The 21,478-nt window shown below is 43.5% G+C and overlaps 1 protein-coding gene across 3 annotated transcripts in view; it reads right to left on the bottom strand.

Annotated features, from left to right (window-relative positions):
• Window positions 1-21,478, bottom strand: part of helz (helicase with zinc finger) — a 273,401-nt gene that overhangs the window by 83,250 nt on the left and 168,673 nt on the right. For all 3 annotated transcript variants that reach the window (XM_085963917.1, XM_085963918.1, XM_085963919.1), the window contains exon 22: window positions 4,087-4,297. In XM_085963917.1, coding sequence (XP_085820043.1) covers window positions 4,087-4,297 — 211 coding nt within the window. The remainder of the gene's footprint in view (window positions 1-4,086; window positions 4,298-21,478) is intronic.

The raw sequence follows: 21,478 nt of genomic DNA, 5'->3' as shown, positions 1-21,478 counted from the left end.
AGTACCTGGTCCCTGCCTTCTCCCCATACCCCTTGATCCCTTTAGCCTTAAGAAATATATCCAACTCCTTCTTGAATATATTTAATGAATTGGCCTCTACTGCCTTCTGTGGTAGAGAATTCCACAGGTTCACCACTCTCTGGGTGAAGAAATTCCTCCTCATCTCTGTCCTAAATGGCTTACCCCTTATCCTTAGACTGTGACCCCTGGTTCTGGACTCCCCGACCATCGGGAACATCCTTCCTGCATCTAGTCTGTCCAGTCCTGTCAGAATTTTATAAGTTTCAATGAGATCCCCTCTCATTCTTCTAAACTCCAGCGAGTACAAGCCCAATCGACCCAATCTCTCCTCATACGTCATTCCTGCCATCCCAGGTATCAACCTGGTGAATCTTCGCTAAAGTTGGGAGGGGGAGCAGGGATGAATAATTACCCAGAGTCATCAATCTGGATCTCTACCCGAGGGAACCCTGTTGGAAGGTTCCCATTTGTTACATAGGAATTACAGCACAGAACAGGCCGTTTGGTCCAACAAGTTCACGCTGGTGTTTATGCTCCACACGAGCCTCCTCGCACCCTACTTCATCTAATCCGATCAGCATAACCTTCTATTCCTTGCTTCATGTGCTTATCTAGCTTCCCCTTAAATGCATCTGCGCTATTCACCACTATGTTCCACATTCTCACCACTCTTTTGCTAAAGAAGTTTCTGCTGAATTCCTTATTGGATTTATTAGTGACTATCCTATATTTGTGGATCTGATACAGGAATAAAATAGAATAGCCAGTTGGGCAAGTTACCAAAGGGAGCTCACTGACCACAGAACCGTAGTACGAGTCAGCATCTACAGGGGAGAAAGTCAGGAAAAAGGACATCACCAGAAGGCTGGGCCCTGGAGTACAGCAGAGCAGCAAAGGGGACCAGGATCAAGAACACAACCGGCAGAAGAGGCTGACCAGCCACACTCGATTCAAATCTTAGCAAAACTGCTCCTGTTGCCACTAAGCCACATCAAAAAGTGGGCGAGAGCAGGTCTTGAGGTGAAGTGATGCAGCGGGCAAGTCAGGAGACCATGTTCACTATTGCTAAAGTTATCTGCTGAGGTGAATGCGAAGGACACGCACTCATAGGGTAGGGACAGAAAGCAGACCATCATCCAGAGAAAAGATTTAGATAACGCAGTTGATGTTTTAACTGAATTGGTGAGTTTAAAAGGAACTTGGAGGCCAGAGTGACATTGTGAACAGAGTGGAGCACGAAGCATGTGTTTGGAGAGTTCCACCGTCTCAGCAGTGTCAATGTTTTTGATGTATACCACAGAACCTGTGGGCCATATATAAACTTTATAAATCAAAGCCCCATTAATTTGCATATAGCTCAAGAAGAGATCTCGGTGTTCTGATTTCACCAGTGAGGCGACAAGTCTATCCAAACATCCAGGTCTAAGAAACCAGCGAGAAATGCAAGGACAGATTTGCCTAGGCAAACTAAGGCCTGGATATGGCCCAGGAGCCAGAGTTTGGACAGCCCTGCACTGAATTTTTAGAATGGGTTGTGTACATTTTGTATAATTTGTACCTGACTGTACAAGCAGTTGAAAGTCCTGGTGTCACTGTGTGAATGTGAGCAGATTAAATGAGTTTACATTAAAAGAAAAAGAAAATGAAAAAATGCAAATATACGCAACACTGAGTTGAACAATTTCAGATCATAACCTCTGCTCCCATTTTTTCCGACAGCAGCTGGTGCTGATTCTGCTATTCCCATTTACACCTCCTCCAGCCCCATCTTTTGTTTCTTTACTTGTCCCATTACCACCCCCTTTTGCCTTGCACCATCATCCCTTTTGTCATTTAATCTCTCCTGCCTTCCACCCTATCACAGTCCTTCCCTTTTGTTCTTTCCTCCCCTCCCCCCTTTCACTGCCTCTGCACTTACTTAAAACCTGTTACATCTCTAACTTTTGTCAGTTCTGATGAAAGGTGATCAACCTTGAAACATTAACTCTGTTTCTCGCTCCACAGATGCTGTCTGACCTGAGTATTTTCAGCATTTTCTGTTTTTATTTCAGATTTCCAGCATCCGCAGTATTTTGCTTTTGTGTCAAATATACATTGTCTTGTCTAAACAATGGTCTCAGATCAACTAGATAATGCCAGAAGCCCAAGAGAACACCATCTTAAATTTTACTTACAATCTGCTTAAATGAGCTTTGACTGAATATTAATTTGACTGATTTTGTATTTGTATCAAACCAATTGAGTTCTCAGTGTCAGACTTCAACAATCACAAGATTTCCAACTCGAAGCATGTGTGAAGTCTCCGTCGACTGCAGTGAAGTTTTAACAAATCCAGTGTGGTAACTGCAGGACAGGGTGTCCTGTTCCACATTTAAAACCCATGCTAAAGGGTCCAAGATTTCCACTGTTCTAAGATCCTGTTTAGTCAATGAAATTTTCAGCAGCTCAGGGCACACAACAAAGAGGGAAAAGTAGAATGGTGAGTTGCAAATAACTGGTGTGATTCATATAATCAGTTCTAGAATATTTAAAAATAAAGCATTTACTGTTGGCTAAAAATGGGAAGTAAATACTGCTGTGTTTCATTATTCAGATTTTAAACATTTTATGTGAAAGCTAAAATCGCTGTTACTATTGAATAACTGTCTCATTATTATTAATACTGGAAAAACATTAGTAAGCCCTAAGACATGTACAGTGGTCTACATTTTGCAACATATTGGCCCAGAATTTGCTGTCAAAATGGTGAGGCTAACAGCGCTAAATCGCACAGCAACGTCAGGTGCTGTCAGATGCGCGGTTAAACATGGAAATCCAAAGGTTGCTGGCCGAGATGCACCGCGCTGCCGTTAGCTTCATGACAACGACGTTTTCGCTGTCTGCCTCGCCATTCAAATGCATTGAACGGCGTGAAGCTCCTGTATTTGCAGTGTGGATACGAACTGAACTCGCCACAGAAAGTTAAGTCAAGTCAAGTAATTTCAAGTCTAAGCACTCTTTTAATGATGGAATAAGTGTTACTTCCTGCCAGTCAACCTCTCTGGCGCTGAAAATTAACTATTTCAAGAGTGGAGTCTCACTCCTTCAGGTTTTAGTTGTCGGATAATTTTGAAAAAAATTGAAAATTAAACTTTTTTTCTTTTTCTTCGCCTCTCGCTCTATCCAATCTTTCTTTCCCTCTTTATTTCTTCCGGTACCTGATTTGACATTGCATTGACCAACTCTAATTTGTGCTTTCTTCCCAGCCCTTGCACTGTTACTTTCACAATGCTTCAATCTGATTGCTTAAGGAGATACACCGTTGCTTGATCTGTTCACCCAGATTCCAGATGCTCTGTAGAGAGCGGCCGGCACGCTGTTTCCATCTCCCACTACCAGCAACTTGCGGCGCAATATATCATGGAGATTAAATAGGCAGGGGCAAGATGAACTAACAGTGGGCACTGTTCGTTGACCGGCTACTAAAGATTCTGGGCCATTACCTTCTTAAATTACTGAGTACTTCAACTGAAACTTAGAAAAATCAGAATGGAATAAGAATAAGTTTTAAAGAAGCACTTCAGGCTGATTCGTGCCTTATCCTTATCAAGCGAGATTTGTTTCATTTACTGAAAAGGCAAAACCAGTGTGAAAAGATTTGCAAGTCCTGCATCATCAGGCCAAGAAATGTTCAGCCAAGGTTTTTTTAAAAAAAAGAACTTAGTCGACAATTCTTATACAAAGCTTACGTAAAAAATGCCCAAAACTCCTTTTGAACCGTTCATTAGGAGATGGTTGAGTTGACTCGGCCTCCACTTTCTGCTGCCTCTGGGAAAGCGCCACATCTCCATTCAAAGCCTCCTCTTGGATGGCTGGGGATAGGAGAATCTGGCTCAGATGTTAAACCATGTGTGTGGAGGGAAGCTGCATTCTGTCATCAATCAGCCTGTGTCACTAGAAATTCAAATACACCTACACATACCAGGGGCATCAATACAAGACTGACATTTAAAAAAGAAATGACATTTCTAGTCCAAAATGGAGTGTGCGCGCTCAGGAGGAAAATACAAAAACCTGCCACTGTACCTTAGGAGGGGATGGCTGCTGTTGCTGTTTGTTAGCATTTGCTGGCTGCTGAAGACGGAGAGCTCTCGGGATGAATTCTGGAGCTAGAGGATTAAGGACGTAAGTCTTCTTCAACTCCAGTGCCTCTAGCTGTGCCTTGATTTGCTCAAACGTGATGCCATGGAGACTGTTGTTCTCGTGACAGATATCAATGAAGCTTTCCCAGAATTTCCTTGGAGAGAGTGCGAGAACAGGAGATTAAAATGGAGGTTCGAGCCCCACCTGCAACAGCTCAGAGTATAGAGGAGTGCATTTTGCAGCCAGGTAAAGAAAGTAAAATGCATTGTTATTCAATGTTCCCTGTAATTTTCTTTGGGCCGCACAGCCCCTTTAAAAGGCTGCGTGGCCCATTCAGAAGTCCAGCCATGCGTGTTCTTTTCAATGTAAAAGCCGACTCACCCGCAGCCCGGGACCCTCGGAGCGCAGCGCAGTTGCGCAGCTTAAATGGAACATTGATGTTATTGCACACACAAATCCGAAATCATTAATAGGAGAGCACAGTACCTTTAGGCATAGACTAGATTATTTTTTTTTAATGCAGAAATTACATACTGTGACATATAGCAAACTAGAAAGGGGGCACAACATGTCACAGGTGTATCCTGAAGCATAGAAATAAAGGATATGGATGAAGTTAGTGAACACAAACAATGTAGATACATAGTATAATGTGGCACCAACACTCTCACAATATTCAATGTTTTCACATCAATTGTGCAAACAGTTCTGTATTTGTTGAAAGTCATGTCAACGCTACAAAAACATTCTTCGTGAATTTGAGTGGTGGCTGAAGATGTGGAATGTGTCTATACAAAACATTGGAGATTTTAAAAAGGCACAATTTTTGGATGTAATTCAAAAACATAACTCTAATCCTTTGAGCTACTGAAGTAGTTTGGTGGGAAAGGTTTGAAAACAAGAATTTAACGAACTGTTAGTAAGTATGATGCCACAATGTGTCGGAGCACCAGTGAGTAATGGGACACGGGTTTGTGCCTGCAATTCCATCCATAGCAAATTCCCAATCTCGGCCATTGTGAGGCAACTGCTAGAGGTACAGAAAGTGAAGGGAGAATCACACCTTGGTTGCCCTGGAACATCTCCTTTTAGTCAATTTTGCAGGACTATCGGCGCAAGGTTAAAAATAAGTTATTTGCCTGGCTTTAGATGGTTTATGGAGCATGAGAGAAAAATCAGAGAAAGTAATTTCAAGGGAGGGGGAAAATAAATGCCACTTTTAAACAAAAAAAATTAACAGGCACAAAGTTGGTGAACTGCACAAACAACTTGTTTTTTTAAGCTGGTCTGTAAGGCAACACCATTGTGTGCAAAAATGTATTTCTAAAGGGGAAAAAAAAGAATAAATTGCTGTAGAAAAGCAGTACAGTGACCTACCCGACTAGTTATATTTTCAGAATTGTTAATCTCCATACCTAATAATGGCAGCCAGGGTTCCTGGTTTTAATTGGGTTGGTAACCAGAGGACATAGATTTAAGATCATTGGCAAAAAAGCCAGAAGGGAGATGTGGAATTTTTTTTTAATGCAGCGAGTTATGATCTGCAATGCGCTGCCTGATAGGGCGGTGGAAGCAGATTCAATAGTAACTTTCAAAAGGGAATTGGATAGATATTTGAAAAGGAGAAATTTGCAGGGTTATGGGGAAAGAGCAGGAGAGTGGGACTAATTGGAGAGCTCTTCAATGAGCTGGCACAGGCACAGTGGGCCAAATGGCCTCCTTCTGCACTGTATGATTCTATGATGATCACTAGTGACTCCTGATGGAATGTGCATGGGTGGACATCAGGCAAGGATGAGATGGGGCTCAACTGCAATGATCTCCAGAGTTGGCAGCCTGCAGACATTCATTGGGTGGGCTCAACACAACCTACTGAAGAGCTGCCAACACCACTGGAACATCTTCAGGAGAGGAGCGTTGAAAATGGAGGGAGGCTGGGGAAAGAGGGGAAACAATACCTGCATTTTGTACCACTTCTCATCAATGTATTTATAGAAATCAAAAACTGTCCATGGCTTTGACACGTGCCTGAAGCAGTACATAAATGATGTCTCATTCAGTCAACGTGATTGAAAATCTTTCGCCCTCTACCAATATATACAACAGTTTTGGCTGGAGGGAAAACCTTTCAATTACTACAGAGGCAGAATACTCTAACGCATTTTAAAATTCAGGAATATTGTAAGCTTTGTTTTTTTTAGGAACTTTATTTAAAAAGTAGTAAGGTGACAGATAAGGCTCTTCGGTTTCAAATTTTTCTGAACTTAAAAAAAGATCACCTTTTAAAGAGGGAGAAACCTGCAAACTGTAATTGAGAGAAGGTTGGTGCAATACAATGGAGCACCAACACACAGCACTACAAAGTGCAGCAATAAACAATCAACTCCTCATAGGTTCTGTTATCAGCTGTCTTGATGCTGGGGGTTTCAGAGAGAGGCCTGGCACCCATCTTGCTCAGGAAAGCAGGATAGAGAGAGAGGGAGCAGGACGGAAAGCTGGAGAGTCATCCGAAGGCTGGCCCCTACTGACCAGCTCTGAAAAACATTGGAGTGTCATTTTAGTGTCAGCTGTGGCTCAGTTGGTAACTCTCACTTCTGAGGCAGGAGCTTGTAGGCTCAAGTCCCACTCCAGAGATGAGCACAAAAATCTAGGCTGACATTCCAGTGCAGTACTGAGGGAGTGCTGCACTGTCGGAGGTGCCGTCTTTCAGGTGAGACATTAAACGCCCATCTGCTCTCTCATCACCATTAAGCCAGGGGACCAATCCTGGTTCAATGAGGAGTGTAGAAGAGCACGCCAGGAGCAGCACCAGGCCTACCTAAAAATGAGGTGCCAACCTGGGGAAACTGCAACTCAGGACAACATGCATGCTAAACAGTAGAAGCAGCATGCTATAGACAGAGCTAAGTGATCCTACAACCAACAGAGGAGATCAAAGCTCTGCAGTCCTGCCACATCCAGTCGTGAATGATGGTGGAAAATTAAACAACTAACGGGAGGAGGAGGCGCCATGAACATCCCCATCCTCAGTGATGGCGGAGCCCAGCACACAAGTGCAAAAGACAAGGCTGAAGCATTTGCAACCATCTTCAGTCAGAAGTGGTGAGTGGATGATCCATCTCGGCCTGCTCCCGAGGTCCCCAGCGTCACAGAAGTCAGTCTTCAGCCAATTCGATTCACTTCAAGTGATATGAAGAAACGGCTGAGCGCACTGGATACAGCAAAGGCTATAATAATAATACGACTTATATTTATATAGTGCCTTTCACGACCACCGGACGTCTTCATGAGGATGGGCCCCAACAAAATCCCGGCTGTCGTGTTCCAGAACTAGCCGTGCCTCTAGCCAAGCTGTTCCAGTACAGCTACAACACAAGCATCTATCAGACAATGTGGAAAACTGCCCTATGTCCTGTCCACAAATAGCAGGACAAATCCAATCTGGCCAATTACCACCCCATCAGTCTACTCTCAATCATCAGCAAAGTGATGGAAGATGTTGTTGATAGTGCTATCAAGTGGCACTTACTCACCAATAACCTGCTCACCGATGCTCAGCTTGGGCTCCGACAGAACCACTCGGCTCCAGACTTCATTACAGCTTTGGCACAAACATGGACAAAACAACTGAATTCCAGAGGTGAGGTGAGAGTGACTGCCCTTGCCATCAAGGCAGCATTTGCCCAAGTGTGGCATCAAGAAGCCCTTGTAAAATTGAAGTCAATGGGAATCAGGGAGAAAACGCTCCTGGCTGGAATCACACCTAACAAAGGAAGATGGTTGTGGTTGTTGGGAGGACAATCATCTCATCACCAGGACATCGCTGGAGTTCCTCGAGGCAGTGTCCTAGGCCCAACCATCTTCAGCTGCTTCATCAATGACCTTCCCGTCGTCATAAAGTCAGAAGTGGGGATGTTCGCTGATGACTGCACAGTGTTCAGTTTCATTTGCAACTCCTCAGATAATGAAGCAGTCCATGCCCGCAAGCAGCAAGACTTGGACAGCATTCAGACTTGGGCTGATAAATGGCAAGTAACATACGTGCCACACAAGTGTCAGGCAGTGACTATCTCCAACAAGCGAGTGTCTAACCGCCACCCCATGACATTCAATGGCATTACCATCGCCGAAAACCCCACCATCAACATCCTGGGGGTCACCATTGCTCAGAAACTTAACTGGACCAGCCACATAAATATTGTGGCAACACGAGCAGGTCAGAGGCTGGGTATTCTGTTACGATTGTCTCACCTCCTGACTTCCCAAAGCCTTTCCACCATCCACAAAGCACAAGTCAGGAGTGTGATGGAATACTCTCCACTTGCCTGGATAAGTGCAGCTCCAACAACACTCAAGAAGCTCGACACCATCCAGGACAAAGAAGCCCACTTGATTGGCACCCCATTCACCACCTTAAACATTCACTCCCTCCACCACCGGTGCGCCGTGGCTGCAGTGTGCATCATTGTCAAGATGCACTGCAGCAACTCACCAAGGTTCCTTCAGCAGCACCTCCCAAACCCACGACCTCTACCACCTAGAAGGACAAGGGCGGCAGGCGCGTGGGAACATCACTTTCAAGTTCCCCTCCAAGTCACGCACAATCCTGACTTGGAAATATATAGCCGTTCCTTCACCATCGCTGGGTCAAAATCCTGTAACCAAATATCAGGGAGTACCTTCATCGTATGAACTGCAGCGGTTCAAGGCAGCGGCTCACCACCATCTTCAAGGGCAATTAGGGATGGGCAATAAATGCTGGCCTTGCCAGCGACACCCACATCCCATGAACAAATTAAAATAAAGGATGTATTGTAGCAACTCACCAAACTTACTCTGACAGCAGCTCCAAGACCTATGACCTCTACCAGTGTGAAGGACAAGAGGAGCAATACATGAGAACCCCATAACTTCCAAGTTCTTCTCCAAGTCATACACCGTCCTGATGGACATACACTGCTGTTCCTTCATCATTGCTAGGTCAAAATCCTAGAATTCCTTACCCAACACCATCATGGGACACCATCAGCACAAGGGTTGCTGTGGTTCAAGGAGAAGCCCCACCACCACCACCTTCTCAGGGAAGCACAGGATGGGCAACAAATGCAGTCTTGCCAGTGTCGTCCAAATTTTGTGATCAAATTTTTAAAAAATTATCGTACAGAGATCAAATATTGGTGTTTTACAGCTCACTCTTGAGAAAGGACATGTAAACCAAATGAAGTACTTATGAAAGGCTCATGAAAAAGATAGTCCAACAATAAGTTGATATAAGGAAAAGTAAAACATTGCAGTTAGATTTCTGCCTCCATCCTCCACAGCTAAAAAGAACTGGACATCCGCAATCATGCTATCCTGGTCAGAATTAATGTCAGTGCCCCTGAACATGTCAGTTTCATCTCTCACCGAGTTGCCAGGGAACACACTCAAGCAGTATAGGATTGGAGTCTCATCCTTACCTGCATTTATCTTCAAGTATCAGCCTTGGCTCAGTGGTAGCCTCCGAGTCGGGTGGTCATGGGTTCAAGCCACACTGGGACTTGCCAGCACATAATCTAAGCTGACACTTAAATGCTGCACTGAGGGCGTACACTGACGGAGCTACTGTCTTTCTGATGAGACGTTTAAACTGATGCCCCATCTGACCGCTCAGGTGGACGTAAAAATCCCATGGCACTTTTCGAAGAGCAAAGGCGTGCTTTTGGTGACCTGATCAACATTCATCGCTCAACCAACCTCGCCAAAAACTAATTATCTGGTGAGTTCTCTCATTGCTGTCCGTGGGACTTTGCTGCATGCATATTGGCTGGTGCGTTTCTCTAAATTACAACAGTGACTACACTTCAAAAGTACTTCATTGGTGGTGAAGTATGCTGGGACTTCCTGAGGTTATGAAAGGCGCTGTATAAATGCAAGTTCCCTAGATGATCAAAAAGGAAATTGTCAAACTTCATCCTTTTCAGGAAACCAGAATGTCACTTGAGATAGATCCTGAGCCAAGAATCCTGGCCAGAAGTCCAGCAATACAACCAATGCATCCCTTCAAAAGCACAGCTTTTATAAATTTACTGGGTTAGATTTTCTGCCCATTGACCATGAATGGGTAGAAATTAGCCGACTATACTCAGCCCTTCGAAAGCAGCTGCTAACTCATTTTCGTATCAAGTGCTTTTCCACACGTTGTGTGTTGCAGTACTAATGCTGATTATCTTGTTTACTGATTCAGGTTTAATTTACACAGCTATACAAGGTATTAGTCACGCACAGTTTTTTTGGACAGCTGAGCTTCAAGCTGTATTAAATATATTTAGTCTCTTCTGTTGATTGAAGTAAAATTTGCTTCCACAAACCACTGGAATGGATATGGAGCGCAGCCTGCCCAGAATTGTATTCAATTTGCCACATTAGTGGGCTTACGAACAACAACAAAAAAATGGAGACGAGCTGAGCTTGTGTGGGGGAGGTGATGGGGGAAGCAAAAGGTCACAGAAGAAAGCAAAGAAATTAAGAGGCAGAGGCAGAAGAATAACAATGAAAAATAGGGCTGTAGAAACGCAGCAAAAATGAGATTTAAAGGAATCTCAAAAGTCCACAACTAAACACACGCAAATGTATTTGTCTATTCACACATGAACATTTACATCAAGGTTATGTGTAGAGGTTTAGGTATGTTTATCTTCATATCAAATGAGATATGTTAACACCTTTCCTACCCAGGTTAACAATCTTATTGGGAAATTAACACATAAAATAGCATCAGGAAAAGCTACGAGTTGGTGATAACAACAGTAGACACAATGAACTGCTCAACAACAAACCTTCCAAGCTGGTATGAAAAGTTCATTCTTGGCAATATCCATAAATATGAAAACCTCTAAAAACCAAGGACATCACTAATCGTGCACAATCATACTCTTTAAAAGTGAACCACTTTGCTCATCGAGAGGGTTAAGCGAGCTCAGTTACCAATTAATTTAAGACCTCGGTTTCTAATAGAGCAGATAAACTGCTGAAACCTCTTGATCTCACTGCTGATGAATAAATCAAGACAACCCACTGAATGTTAGTGTGTAAGGCTGGCATGGTTAAAAAGGAGCCACAGGTTTCTGATGCAACAAGAACTAAATGGATGCATGCATACAGGCAAAAGTGCAGCCATACCTTAGTAGAGACTGAATTCAGACTTTTCCCCCCTGAAATTGCTTTGAGAACGGGATGGTAGAGAGACAGTGCTTCAGTTTAGATTTGCATACAGAGTAAAATGGAAGACATTTCCCCAATGTTTTTGTGAGTAAATGCACTACCGAGGATCATACTAAGGCATATAAATCAGGAAGATTTCAGATTCAATTACCAGTCTATACCGAGATATATAGGTGATCCCAGCTGTTGGTGCTACAATTTTCCTCAGTGTTCCTGGGTTGGGGAAGGGAGGAGGAGGAGGAGAAGGGGGATATGCCATTCTTGATCCCTATCCAATGACCGTTGCTGGAAAGTGTTTGAGAAACTGTATGGACAGTGGAGTGTTGCATTACTTTCCTCCTTTTCTGTCTGCCGGTACTACATAAATTTTGCAGACAAAGACGGTTGGAATACCTGCCCACAATGTTCCTGCTAAGCTGCGTGTACATGCAGTCATCTGCAAGGTCCTGCGCAGGCCGCTCAATGTAAATACGGCGCATGCGCAGAAATTTAAAGGGACCTTGCATTAAAAGAAACAGGCCGCGCAGAACAAAGCGCAGCTCACAGGGAACATAGCCTGCCCTCGACGTCTATTCATGTTGTACGGCAACTGGTTTGTGAGCACATCCCAGGCGACACAGCCCTCCCGTTCTTTTCCTCACAGCTAAGATTAGTAACTAATTGGCGGGAAACTGTGAACACAAACCCACGTCCTAACACTCGGTGGCACAGTGTTCAAGTTAGCTTTATGGAAAGCTGGTAATGAAGATTTCCTCTGAGCACTATGTATATCATACACTGTTCATAAAGAAAACTAAGCAAATCTTCCCATGGACATTTCCTTTAATGCCCATTATCCTTCTCTCCTTCAGTCTCGGCAGCCTCCTGCAACCCACAGGCTCTTAAAACCCCAAGTTTAACACTGTGATCACTGCTACCCATTTACTTCCTCTGATCGCCGATACATTTCCATCTTAGTGGGACCCTGCACTATGGGTCTCAATTCAGTCAACCAATCACTGATATATGCTGCATGTCGGTTTGCTGCCTGCTCCGCTTCCTGGCAGTCAAAGACATTAGGGGGGATTAAGACAACATAACCAGAAACACGGTACTTACAGCAACAACTTGCATTTATTGAGTGCCTTTAACGTAGTAAAACATCCCAAGGCGCTTCACAGGAGCATTATCAGACAAAGTTTGACACCAAACCACATAAGGAGATATTCAGACAGGAAACTTGGTCAAAGAGGTAGGTTTTAAGGAGCGTCTTCAAAAGGAAAGAGAGCGACAGAGGGAGGGAATTCCAGAGTTTCGGGCCCAGGCAGCTGAAGGCACAGCCACCAATGATGGGGTGGTTACCAAGATTTAAAATGACATCATCAAAGAATGAGCACGCTTGGAAATGCACTGCTGTTCACAAATATATACGTGATCATAATGGGGAAAAATAACTCTTTTTACTGTGGCCAATGGACTATTGACAAAGGTCATGGGGAAATTCAGTGAAGTACAAGCTGGTGGGATTTGAACAAAAAGCAACGCGGTACACTGACAACCTACATGACCAGAGCCACTACCTCGGTACCTGTCATCGTAAGATCACAAGATAGTTACAGATGAGACCATTCCACCCATCTTAGTTCATTCATCCAAAATGGCCCTGAAGACAACACACCCGCCCCCCCACTGCAGAATTCAATTGGTTTTTAAAATAATTCCAGGATTTCGGCCTCTACTACCCAATCCAAGAGGCCACTCCATGTGCTGGTGACTCTTTGTGAAGAACAAACTGGACACCCCTAAAATTACTTTTCACTAGTATGAACCCGTGTCCCCTTGTTCGACTTTCATAATTTAATTTAAAAGTAATATTCCATATTTACCTTTTCCATACCATTTACTATTTTACATGACATAGGATCAGTCTCGAAGAAGATATGCGCATGACTGACTATTCTACTGGATCGGTCAGCCCTCTCCCCAATCTGGGGCAACAAAGAACTTGCAGTAGCTACAAGTAGATTCAGAGCCCGGCACAAGAAAAGCATCAGCTCCTTCACAAGGGTGAGAGCTTGTCCTTTCAGCAATTGATGGACAAACCTGACCTCACTCAATGGGTAACTCAAGTGCTCCCAAATCAAGCACTTCCTCCAGGAGTCAATGCTTTGCAAATTGGCTGCCTCATTTGCCTACAAAGCAATGATGATATTTCAAAAGTAATTCGTTAGCCGTGAAGAACGTGAAAGGAATTATATAAATGCAAGTTAATTCGTTCAGTGAGTTGACTCTATGGAGCTATTTGCTCTCAACTATTAAGATAACGACACATATATTTGCTCTGTTTACCAATTTTTACAGCTTTAACTGACTTGTATTTGTGAAGGAGAGTAGCAGCTTTATTTCAATGCACTCAACAGTATCTCTGGCAAGCAGCCAAATGAGCCATTAATACCATGTGTGGAGATGCCCAATGGTTATCAAATGGGGAACAATGGCACAGCAGCGGGTCAAGCATGAGAGAATTCCACCGCTGCCCCTCACCCCATTTAGGAATTCTTTTAAAAGTCTGGCAGGTTACTCCCTTCTTTAGCTAGGAAAGGTGCACATCATTACTGTGCGTGCAGCACTGCCCTAACTGAGATAAGCTCGTTCAGCACATCATGGATTCAACCTGGGGCTCTCCTGGTTTAAGGGGCTCAAGTGCACACAGCACGCAGGCACCAACAGCCATCGGGGAGCTCAGAAGATTGTAATGCTAATTCATTGGTCTGGGCGCATCAAAAAATCCAAGATACTCCAAAGCAGCAGGTGACTATTTTAGGTTACGGCACACGGGTCAGACACCTGGCACCCAAAATAAGCAGAGTCAGCAGGGACAGTGTTAGATGGGAATTAAACTGTCCATGGAGGGGATGCAGTGCAAGATGAAGCAGGAGTTGGGGTCAAAAAGGGGAAAATGAACACTTGAAATGCCATAGCATACAAGGCTACGGACCAAGTGCTGGAAAATGGGATTAGAAGAGACAGGGCTTGATGGATGGCGTGGACACGATGGGCCAAAGGGCCTCTTTCTGTGCTGCATATCTCTATGACTCTAATGCAAAGATGATGACGATTATAAAGTCTGGCTCCGCTGGTATTAGTTTTTCAGTTGTGAAAAATGAGAAACCTGCCCCGAATGAGAAATTTCATTTGCATTTTGACATCTTATTGAAAGGTCTAACTTGTTAAAAATTGAAATTTTTTAAAAATTATCTTCAAACCGATACAACTGCATATGTTTTACTAACGGAATGTATGCCATTTGCACAGCAGAGAATAAAAACACAATGAAGTGAGACCAATAGCTCGATTTTAACACTTATCCAGAATTACTTACTTCGTTGGTCATCCTAATTTACTGTGACACTGTCTCCAACATTAAAAAATTAAAAGGCACTGCACAAACAAATCTTTCAAATATATGCTGTCACACTGAATAGAGTTGTGAAGCTGCCTCAATGTGGTGTGGCAGCATGCGACCAAAAATTTGTTACACTTGTAATCTTCTCCAATAATTAAGGTAGGGTAAAGTCTTGCAACGCAACTCAAGAGCTATTAATGATCGAGCTGACACATTGATGATTCAAGAGACGAGACATCAAGAATACAGACTGTCAAAACTTTACAGTCTAAACTGTACATCAAAAACTCAATGAACCGTGAAGACAATTTATCAGTGGAATAATAAATCAGAGCTCAATTTTAATCCTGAAAATAACACAGCCTGTTGGGCAATGTCAGGCAGTCTGTGCCAAATACGGTAACATTATGAAAACAAAAATCTTTTCATCTGCAGAAATTTGGGGCATAAATCAATTTTTGCTGTGAAAGGCCCTTTCATGCTTCACTATCTGTGTGGAATTACACATGGAAAAAACAAATGAAACAAATAATAGGAGTAAAAACCAAATTCCTCCTGCCACCCCTAAAATATCAGTGAAATCAATCTTCAAGGATACCAACTTGTACCATGGAGTGCGAGGAGATGTTCCACTTCAAATCGACAAGTGAACCCAGCCTGCTTGTGTCAACTCGACAATGGCCATTTAAAGGGCAACATTAGCAGAGGCCCGAGACGAGGTTCATGTCTGGCCTTCTCCTCGATGAGATACAACAGTGCGTGATACAAAGGAAGCTCAAATAGGGAGAGGGAATACACTAATTGCGAGGCAACCATCTTCAGAATCAAAAGCAGGGTCAGAGTACCAGAACAACCACGTCTGGTTTTAAACAAGACACAAACAATCCCTTCTTTAGCCATCCGATTTTTACATAGAATTTACAGCACAGAAACAGGCCATTTGCCCAACTGGTCTGTGCCAATGTTTGTGCTCCACACGAGTCTCCTCCCACCACACTTCATTTAACCCTATCTGCATATCCTTCTATTCCTTTCTCCCTCGTGTGTTTATCTAGCTTCCCCTTAAATGCCTCAATTACTTGTGATGATAGTGAGTTCCACATTCTAGCCACTCTCTGGGTAAAGAAGTTTCTCCTGAATTCTTTATTGAATTTATTGGTGACTATCTTATATTTATGGTCCCTAGTTTTGGACTCCCTCACAAGTGGAAACATCTTCACGACGTCTACCCTATCAAACCCCTTCATAATTCTGAACACCTCTTTTAGGTCACCCCTCAGCCTTCCCTTTTGTAGAGGAAAGAGTCTCAGTCTGTTCAGTCTTTCCTGATCGTTATAACCTCTCAGTTCTGGTATCATCTGTGTAAATCTTCTCCAGTGCCTCTCTATCCTTTTTTATAAGATGGAGAACAGAACTGTATACAGTACACTCTTTAAAAGTTTAACGTAACTTCCCTGCTTTTCAATTCTATTCCTCCAGCCAGTGCTTTATTTGCACGATTTATGGCCTTAACTCGCTTTGCTACTTTTTATGATTTGCGAATGTGCACCTCGATATCCCTTTGCCCCTCTCTTCTTCCCAACGATAAACACACTTCAGATAAAAGAGGAGACTTGGACCAACCTGTAGTGTATGTACCCGTCTACCTTTAAGGGAACTATTGAATGTAACCGTTCACCTTTAAGAGAACTACTTTAGGTGTGGCACTATTTGTTTGGCTTCTGTATACTGTAATACCGATAGTGACCACACCAGTATATAAGTGTTGTGGCAGGATTGCTGGGGCAGATTCGCCCTGACCTTCGAATAGTAAAGACCTGTTTGTTTGTTACTCCTGAAGTCTGTGTCGTTATTAACCGTACAACCCACAGACTTTACACAACCCAAAGTCATACGCCTGTGCTGCTCGTCAGACAGCCGCCTCAAAGCATGGTGTGTACGGAAAGAGACTACCCTGATTAGATTAGGAATTGGCCCCGTGAGAGTGGATGGACCCCATGGGTCTCGGACCTTCCTTCAGTACGTTAGCCATTTACACAAATCAAAGTCCCACTCCAATGCAAGTCACTGAGGAAAAATGTCACAGCTAGAGTCAGACAAAGCTTCTTGTAGGAAATAAATCAATAAATTAAAAATGAATTTTGAACAAATTGCGAAGACAGGTAACATGGGTGGGAAAAGTGTGAATGTACCTGATGCCAAGGGTGGAGAAGGAATTAAAGATGGCCAGATGGAGACATGGAAGAAATCACAAGGGTCCAAATGAAGTCTCTTGAAAGCATGAAATTTCAAGGTTGCATGGTTCAGTTTATCCACAATGAGGAAGACACTGAAGAATGTTTTTGGTTTATTCACTGTAAAACTTAAATGAACTGCAAAAATATGAAAGTTTCTCTAGAGTACTGCTGTGAAACAAATTCTATATGATTAACCAATGTGGCAGTCGAGTCTGCAGCGACATTCACCAAATGTGTCTAGGGAACAGCGCACATTTATCGAATGCCCCAAGCTCTTCAAAAAAGCACTTTCAGTGACGTGTAAACGGCCGAGGCTAAAATAAAGACATCTCCGTTCTGCAGTAAGCTGAAAACTGCAGAGGGAATTTTGCCAACCAGCCTTGCTCTAATTTGATTGCATTGTTTTAAAAATTAATAGTTAACCCTGGGCAACATTCTATGTGCTCACTACATGACGACTTCTTTCTTTACTTATGACAGAATAGTACAATATTGATAAATATCATGCATGCTGTAATCTTTTTATCTTCCTTTCATTTTGAAATCCTCATTCCTCCAGGGTTTCTTTTATGCAGGGTTATCTTGAACAGAAAACATCCACCTTCTACCACACAAAAAGGACTAAGTAGGTCAACCAGCTGTATTTTCTCATCATCCTGCAGTTTTTAAAAAAAGACTAAGTGCACCCACACATTGTTCCTGCCACTATAGATTCAATATGTACTTGACTTCACCCTACCCACACTATTGGGAGATAGTTTCAAGGTATCCCAATGACCTAATACTTGTTTACACAAGGGCTGTTGAGCAAGAAGTTGAAGATGTTTGTATCTGTTGCTTTCTAAATATTTAACGGAATTCTCCAGGATTAAGTCCTACAATCATTCTGGAGCGTGCATCAGGAAACCGGCCCCTGTTTTTAAAGGTGCCATCTTTTTTTAAACGTATTCATTCACGGGATGTGGGTGTCGCGGGCAATGCCAGCATTTGTTGCCCATCTCGAATTGCCCTCGAGAAGGTGGTGGTGAGCCGCCTTTGTGAACTGCTGTAGTCCGTGTGGTGAAGGCGTTCCCACAGTGCTGTTAGGTAGGGAGTTCCAGGATTTTGACACAGCGATATATTTCCAAGTCAGGATGGGGTGTAACTTGGAGGTGATGGTGTTCCCATGCAGCTGATGCCCTTGCCCTTCTAAGGTGGTAGAGCTCGCCGGTTTGGGAGGTGCTGCCAAAGAAGCCTTGGCGAGTTGCTACAGTGCATCTTGTAGATGGTACACACTGCAGCCACAGTGCACCGGTGGTGGAGGGAGTGAATGTTTAAGGTGGTAGAGGGGGTGCCAATCAAGCGAGCTGCTTTGTCTTGGATGGTGTCGAGCTTCTCGAGTGTTGTTGGAGCTGCACTCATCCAGGCAAGTGGACAGTATTCCATCACACTCCTTACTTGTGTCTTGTAGATGGTGGAAAGGGTTTGGGGAGTCGGGAGTCAGGAGTTGAGTCACTCGCCACAGAATACCTAGCCTCTGACCTGCTCTTGTAGCCACAGTATTTATGTGGCAGGTCCAGTTCTGGTCAATCGTGACCACCCCAGGATGTTGATGGTGGGGGATTCGGCGATGGTAATGATATTGAAGGTCATGGGGAGGTGGTTAGACTCTCTCTTGTTGGAGACAGTCATTGCCTGGCAATTGTGTTACTTGCCACTTAACAGCTCAAGCCTGGATGTTGTCCAGGTCTTGCTGCATGCAGGCATGGAATGCTTCATTATCTGAAGAAATGTAAATGGAACCGAACACTCTGCAGTCATCAGTGAACATCCACACTTCTGACCTTATGATGGAGGAAAGGTCATTGATGAAGCAGCTGAAGATGGTTGGGCCTAGGACACTGCCCTGAGGAACTCCTGCAACAATGTCCTGGGGCTGAAATGATTAGCCTCCAACAACCACAACTATCTGCCTTTGTTAGGTATGATTGCAGCCAGTGGCGAGTTTTCCCCAATTCCCATTGACTTCAATTTTGCTACGGCTCCTTGATGCCGCACTTGGTCAAATGCTACCTTGATGTCAAGGGCAGTCACTCTCATCTCACCTCTGGAATTCAACTGTTTTGTCCATGTTTGGACCAAGGCTGTAATGAGGTCTGGAGCTCAGTGATCCTGGCGGAACCCAAACTGAGCATTGGTGAGCGGGTTATTGGTGAGCAAGTGCCACTTCATAGCACTGTCGACGACACCTTCCATCACTTTGCTGATGATTGAAAGTAGGCTGATGGGATTTGCTGTGAAGGGTTTGTCCTTTTTGTGGACAGGACATACCGTGGCAATTTTCCAATTCACAAAATGTATTTGATAAAACTTTATTGGCTTTTAAACACGTGGTCTGACTATTTAACAACTTCAATGGTCAGCTTCAACTCCCAGTGTACACTCTGACCCCCCCCCGACTCCTACTGCTCCACTGAAAGCAATGATCCATTTCAACTCACAGTAAGAGCACTAATTCGTGGCAAGTTAAATGCAGTTTTATACTGTGGGCCGATGCTCATTATGAACTAGATTGAGACTGCTCAAACTCACTTCATCTTGCAGCCAGCTGACAAAAGATTTCCCCCCTGGTAATCTAGACTGAAGATGATCATGTCTAACCCAGTGCACCGCACTGTCCCGCACTAGAGTATTCCTTTAAGCAGTGGTATTAAGAAACGGAGCTGAAGGAATCACTGAAGCCAACAGAGTGAAAAAGCCGAATTAACTCTGCAAACAGGGCAATTAAGCTGAGCACCTCGGCTGTTTACATGAACTCAGCTCACTCATATTAGTCTCTGCAGGTCGAAGTCATTTCCACCAACTGACTCGCACTATTTAAACACAAATACGCTGAAAAATCAGAAGTGAATCGACTGTATTCGCAATTATTCTTTGTAAAAGCTGGATTTCTTCAAATGAGCATGGTTGGCAACACTCTCTCTTGAAGGAAAGTAGGCATTTCCTACGTACATGTACACGAGAAACTTGCAATACCAATTAGTTAGCGTTATAAAGGAAGTAGCCTCGAGGTTCACTCCAGGTGCAGATGTGCCCATTTTAAGCAAAATATTTCCAAATTACCTTCAGCCACCTGAGCAATGGGCACATGGTCTCAACACATCTGCAAGGGACTAAAATGAGCCACAAAGTCAAGGTTATAAGCAATGCAGCTAAAAATATTATTGTAGACTTTAGACAACCTCAAGCAGAGTAAAACTGCAGCAAAAATTCCCAAAATTGCACTGTGCGACAGGTGAAGTATGTTACAGCCCCAGGCCCAGCCCTATTGGAGGGGGGTGATATGGGTTTACTCAAAGGCCTCAGCCTGTGCATCTTCCTTTGGCCTATTCTGCTTGTCCTCAGCAAACCAGCTGAAAACTGACAGATCTGGTCCTCAGACTCCTCGAGGCTAGAAAGGCTGCTTCTGTAGCAAGAATGACACTGATCTCATAATGCTTAAGAAATGGCAGAGTGAATTGCTTCTAATTGTGTGAACGCTGCCCTAATCTTTATGGTACAAAGTATGGGGGAAGAAAAGCAGAAACAGGCACAATCTGTATGACCACATTTTTCTGTGTCTCTATACATGTATAACTGTATGAAAAAAAGACACCACAGAGCTACAAAAACAGAAAAGTAGAAATATTTCTAATATAAAGTTGAAATAACTAAACGTTAAAAATAGTTCTGAAATACCAAGTAATTTGAAGTCGTGGGCCCTGCACCTTGTACTCAACTTATGTACAATCCCAGGGAGACACCAGCTGATTGGCCTGCTCAACTGCAACTAAAAGAACATTGTCCCTGAACAATGTGACATGAGAGCTCTTTTTTTAAAACAAAGATCAACTCTTTAGGTGAGTGACCTTTTTGGATAATTTGTCAGGTCACTGTCTCTTCCGCTCCCTCCCCTGGATACTGGGCCAGAAAAGGGAGAGCTGGTCACTGGAGTGGCAAGATTAGCATTTTCCCCTCAAACACAAGATTAGCAAACTCCAGCATATCCTCCGCCACCCTCCAGCAGAAAAGCACTGGCAATGGTGGGGAAAACAAATCACCAACCAATACTATTTTTATTTCATGAATGAATACTGGAAGCACTTCTACAGCATTTTACATCAACTAATTCTACTTTCCATTCTCTGACATTCGAAGTTACTCGGAGCCTGAGGTTGACTGCTTCGACTGAAGATCATTCTGCCCATTCTGCTATCTCGTTAATTAAAAAGCAATTTAGTATTTATTGAACTGACTGGCGAACTTGAAACTCTGACGAATATATTAAACAGGTTGCTTTTACTAACAGTATGGAAGAGTGATTTTTAAAACAAATCCAGCTCTTTATGTTCTCCCAGCTGGGTCCCAGGGCTATTTGATGCTCTAACAGGTTTGCCTCAGGTAGTAGAGTCTTGCAAGCTCTGTAACAGGTCATTTAAAGGGTCATATCACAGAATCACACAGTGCAGATAGAGGCCATTTCGGCCCATCG

The sequence above is a fragment of the Somniosus microcephalus genome, chromosome 21, assembly GCF_052327205.1.
Source record: "Somniosus microcephalus isolate GS21.2 chromosome 21, FLI_Smic_1.0, whole genome shotgun sequence".
NCBI lineage: Eukaryota > Metazoa > Chordata > Chondrichthyes > Squaliformes > Somniosidae > Somniosus > Somniosus microcephalus.
The sequence above is the reverse complement of the archived record's forward strand: the minus strand, read 5'-3'. Positions and strand labels throughout refer to the sequence as shown.